Genomic DNA, 5454 nt, shown 5'->3' on the forward strand with positions numbered 1-5454 from the left:
AGGCCTGGGGCTGGAGGTCTCTGTTCCGTGGCCACTGACCCTCTCAGGCAGCCGCAGTCTGTGTGTCCCTGGCCTTTGGCCCCTGAGCTTAGAGAGGCCCAGAGACACAGAGCACTAGAGGCAGAGAGAGGATGAGACAGAAAAGAGAGCACAGGCAGAGATGGAGACAGAGTCAGAGAGCAACAGAGACACAGATTGCGACGAACACAGAGAGGGACAGGGACAGGTAGCGAGAGTGAAATAGAAAAGCAGTGAGATCATAGGATCTGACTTCTATGTGGAATCTAAAAAAAAGGGTGCAAATGAACTCATTTACAAAACAGAAAGAGACTCAGAGACACAGAAAACAAACTTATGGTTATCAAAGGGGAAAGGGTGGGAGGGATAAATTGGGAATTTGGGATTAACGGATACACACTACTGTATATAAAATAAACAACAAGGACCTGTATAGCACAGGGGACTACATTTAATATCTTGTAATAACCATAATGGAACAGAATCTGAAAGAGAATATATATATTATATATACATATACATAACTGAATTACTTTGCTGTACATCTGAATCATTGTAAATCAACTACACTTCAATAAAAAAAATGTTAAAAGCAGTGGGATGCAGGGATAGACACAGAGACAGAGATGCTGAGAGGCATAGGGACACAAAGAGAGGCAGAGCCAGAGAGAGAAATGGAACCAGAGAAATGGACAGAGAGAGACAGAGCCAGAAGATACTTAGAACGGAGATAAAAGCATAAAGGAGAGGAAAACAGAGACAGAGAAAGACAGTCGGAGAAAGAGATAAAGATGAACCGAAAGGCTTCCAGAGCGGGAGACCAAGACAGCAGTCTGAGGCAAGGCCTGGGGGAGCCGAGAGGGAGGGGAGGTGGTGGGGGGTTGCTGGTCAGGCTGCAGCCTGGCAATCCCCCGGCTGCAGCATCTCCTCCAAGCAGACAGGCATGTGTCTCCATCACTCCCCCCACCGCGTCTCATCCCGAGTGGGAATCACATGCACACCATGGGGCCGGGCTCCAGCATAGGTTGTGTTTTTGTCACCGGGTGTGTCTGTGTGTGCGGTTTGGTGTCTCTGGGTGTGTCCATGTGGGTTGTGTTGGTGTGACGCCAAGCATGTCTGTGTGTGTCTCATTGCCCTGTGGCTGGAGGGACCATGTTCCTACATGGCATACAACTCAGGAGGGGAGAGGGGTTATGTCTGTGTGTTTCCCCAGAGAGTGGTGTCCATAGGGCCACCCACCACACGGTGAGAGGGGTTTTGTGTCACCTCGCCAGTGAGTCCTCGTGTGTTGCTGGTGGAGGGTTTTGATCTGTGTCTAGATGTACGGTGTACAGACCCGTGCGTAACTTCCGTGCTGCTGCATGTGGTCACATGCCGCATGGTTGCCACTCTGGGGGTCACCATGCATCAGTCTGCATCGCATTTGCTGTTCTGTGCATCAGCGCATGTTGTGTCTCTTCCTTATGGGTGTTGTGTGTGTAAAGTTGTGTATCTCTCAGTGATGTGACCCTGTGTCTCCTTCCAGGTGTGTGTCCATGTTGGGGCCTCTCTTTTCCCTGCCAAGAACACAGACTAGGGACCCACACGCAGAGTGTTGTGTTTGCATGGCTGTGTATTACATTGTACCAGAGGGCGTTCCCCGGTGCTGTGTGTGGTATCATTGCAGGACTAAGTGATGGCTGTGTCAGTGGGTCACATCTACTGGTTCATGAGACACAGTGTTTGTGCTGGGAAATAGTGTAGCACGTGTTTTGTGTCATTGTGTCTTTGCGTATTCCACTGTATATGTTGTGTTTGTGTGGCCACCTGTGTTGGAGTGTATCATGTGCCAGGCTGTGTGTAGGTGTGGTTTATGGTGTTGGTCCCAGGCGACGGTGTATGTTTTACTCTGCTCACGTTGCTCTTGGGCATCAGGGTCCATGTAGCCTGTGGCCAGCCCCCCTCCCCCGGGGGCACCCTTCTTGGTTGTGTCCTGTGTGATGCACCAAAATAGATCAAAATGTCTTACATGGGGCATGTGCCGCTTGGGTTTCTGTGTGTGTCGCTGTGCCTATAGGTCTGTTCCTACGCGCATCCGGTCATCTTGTTCTCTGACTGCATATATGAATGGCATTGTGCACCAGGGTATATTGTCTGTCAGGGTGAATCCATGTGTGTTGTGAATCATTCTAAGAGCATATATGCTTGAGTCACCACGTGCCGTGATGTACGTCAGTGTGCATTTCTCTACATGCTGGGTGATTGGAGACTGCCATGGGTGTGTCCCTAATTGCTGTGTGTCTGCACATGTCGTGTTTTGTTCCACAGGTGTGTGATGGCTGAGTGCTTTGTTCACACAGATATGTTGTGTGTGGCATTTGGGGATTGCGAGGTCAATACAGATTGTGTGTTTGTGGAACACCCGTATATGTTGTGTTTGTGTAGCTACGAATGGGCATCATCCTGTGTGAGGCGTCTGGGTGTGGCTGTTTGTGTCAGAAGATGTCGTGCCAACTTTGATTGCAGTGTTTGTGCCTGCGTGTGGACAATATTTAAGTGGCCTTGTGTGCCACGGGGCGCTGCCTGCCTCACTAAGTGCCAGTGTGTGTCGCATCATGTGTGTGGTGTCTGGGTGTGGCTGTGAGTTTCAGAGCTTGTCGGGAGTTGTGAGTCACTCAGTGTAGGTTGTGTTGTATGCCCATGGGTGTTATAGGTTCTGTCTCCGGCCATGCCGTGTTTGAGGGTGTTATCACCCTGTGTTCCATGGTGTCCGGGTGTGGCTGAGTGTAGGTGTGTATTACACGCTGCAGACCGTCGTGTATGACAAAGCCCATTGTGTGTTGGTGTGTGTCTTAATCCATGTGGACACACGCCTCTTCCTTGCTCTGCCCCAAGACACACCCAGCCCCTCCTTAGTCTGAGAAGGGGGGTTGGGGAGCCTCCCCTCTTCCCAGGGGCCTCCCCAGCACCTCCCCGCCCTGCCCAGCAGTCACCACCCCCCAGAGGGCACAGGCTCTGCTGTGCCTCAAAGCAAGAGCCCAGAGCGAGGGAGCAGAGCAGGCCGGGGACCTGCAAGCCATAGTGGCTGCTCTTTGTGTGCTGCGAGGTGGGGGACTCTGGGCAGGAAGCTGGCTGAGCCCCAAGACCCCGGGGGCCATGGGCGGGGAGCTGGTGCCGGGCCTGGGGGCCCTGCGGCGGAGAAAGCATCTGCTGGAGCAGGAGAAGAGTCTGGCAGGCTGGGCACTGGCACTGGCAGGAATCGGCATCGGACTCATGGTCCTGCACGCGGAGATGCTATGGTTCGGGGGGTGCCTGGTGAGTGGAGGCTGGAGGCTGAGACTCCCGAGTCTTGAGGGAGGAGGGGCTGGGGGCTGAAACTGCTGGGTCTGAGGGAGGAGGGGCCTGGGGGCCAGGACTCTCGGGTTCTGAGTGAGTAGAGGCTGGAGACCCCTGGGTCTGAGAGTGGAGGGGGCTGAGGGCTGGACTCCTGGGACCTAGGGAGGTAAATGCTGGGGGCCCTCTCTGCAAAAGGAAGGGAAGAGGGGTCACAGAGTGTCAGTTTGAAGGTACTGCAATTAGACAGTTGGAGGTCCAGGAGCCCTGGAGGCCAGGAGGTGGCTGGTCAGATACTTGAGCAGATTAGGGGAGAGGTAACCCCAGGTTCAGTGAAGGGAGGGTGGGGAGAAAGGCTGACTTCTTCCAGTAGGCAGCAGCTCCTTGGTCCTTATCTAAACTCTAATGTTTGCGCAGTATCTCAGAGGCAAAGGGCAGAGACCAAAAGAACTGGCTGGATGGGGGGGGTGGGAAAAGAAAACAAGCACCGCCCCCCTCCCCCCTCCATCTCCATCATTAAGAAGCTCAGCTTCCCCAGACTCTATGGGCTATTTAGTCTGGGAAATAAGGGAGAGGTAGGTTTATGGTAGCCTGGACTCCTGGGTCCCAGGAGAGGAGAGGCTGGGGCCCCGGTTCCTTAGAGGTGACTTAGAGGGTTTTTAGGGGAAGAGGGGCTGACTTTGAGGATAGTGTGAGTGGGGAAGGAAAGAACAAGTGGGGCTAGGACAGGTCTGAGCAGGTTCCCAGCACATTCCAGCCCTGGTCCGGGCAGTGATGGGGGCAGATGAAGGACACGGGTCAGAACTGGCGGCTTGAGGACGGGACAGAATTGCTCAACAGGAAAGGAGGGGTTGGAGATCTGTCTAGGGTAAGGGACGTGGAATTGGGCTGGTTGGAGGGCACTGATTTGAGGATTGAGTTGGGGGGATTTCTTGGGGACAACACTCAGGCTTGGATTTGGGGGTGGAAGAGGCAGACAGCTTTGAAGTGACCAGGAGCCACACGGACTGTCAGGGCAGGCTGGCTTCCTCTGGCCGGGGGGCCAGGCGAGGGCAGCGGGCACTGAGGGGGGGGGGCCGCCGAAGCCCATGCCAACAGGAAACATGGCCAGGCCGACCCGCCGCTCCCACACTTCAGCACCCCGCCCAGCAGGCGAGGTGAGGACAAGGGAGCCCTGGCAGATGGGAAGGGACAGGGGGTCTTTCCTACACCACCCCATCCCTCCGCTGCCTCACCTCCAGTTGCTTCCCTCTACCACCTGCCAGGCTGCTGCCTCCAGCATGGGGACTCTGGAATCTGCTGCAGCTCTCTGAGCCTCAGTTTCCCCAACTGGAAACCGGCGGTGAGGGTTGAAATACATGATCCGAAGGGTCCTCCTCGGCCCCCTTTCTATGACTGCCTTGACAACACCCGTGTCCCCTCCCCACCTCCATTGTAATCTAATAAACTCATTTTGCAGGGATCCAGACACCTGCTCGCCAGGAGGGAAGGGCTGGAGGAGAGGCAGGTGCCAGACCCCACCGATGCAGGGGGACGTGACAGAGATAGTGGGGCGGGAGAGGGAGGACGGTGAGAGGTACCGAGAGGCAGAGATATACAGAGAGACCAAGACAGAGAGAGACCAAGACAAAGATGCAGTAAGAGACGGAGTGGTACCGACAGGGAAGGGGGTTGGGGATTCGGGGCAAGAGGAATTGGAAAGGAGAGAGGACCACCAGAGAAGTGGATTGCAGAGTGGGGAGGAGGTTGGGTCTAGTGGGGTGTTCTTTGGGACAAACTAAAGAGCGGGACAGGGAAGTGGGGAGCCACAGAAGGATGAAGGGGTGGGGAGGGCTAGGGACAACAGCACCATTGTTTGGGGAAGGGGGGCAGGTCCCATGGGGCAGGAAACTGGCCCTCTTCCCCTGCACAGAGGGGGGCCCTGGCCGGGTCAGGGGAGCTGGCAGTGTTTTAGGAGAAACAGGTGCTGAGCTCAGAGTGGGAGCCTAGGTGGCCCCTTCCCCCTGACACCACCTCCCAGGCAGGGATCCACACACACACCCCGTCCTAGGGAATCCAGCAGTCCCAGTCCCCTCTAAATCCCTTCCTCAAGAATTCTAGATTCCTCCAAGGTATTGCCACACA

The 5454-nt window shown here is 55.0% G+C and overlaps 1 protein-coding gene across 1 annotated transcript in view; it reads left to right on the forward strand.

Moving 5' to 3' along the window:
- The first annotated feature begins 2762 nt into the window (after positions 1-2762).
- KCNN4 (potassium calcium-activated channel subfamily N member 4) overlaps positions 2763-5454 on the forward strand; it is a 12742-nt gene continuing 10050 nt past the window's right edge. Inside the window, exon 1 of the mRNA XM_007458569.1 lies at positions 2763-3312. Within this exon, the coding sequence (XP_007458631.1) occupies positions 3154-3312 (159 nt within the window). The 5' untranslated portion in view covers positions 2763-3153. The remainder of the gene's footprint in view (positions 3313-5454) is intronic.

The sequence above is a fragment of the Lipotes vexillifer genome, unplaced genomic scaffold (genome assembly GCF_000442215.2).
Source record: "Lipotes vexillifer unplaced genomic scaffold, Lipotes_vexillifer_v1.1 scaffold371, whole genome shotgun sequence".
Classification (NCBI taxonomy): domain Eukaryota; kingdom Metazoa; phylum Chordata; class Mammalia; order Artiodactyla; family Lipotidae; genus Lipotes; species Lipotes vexillifer.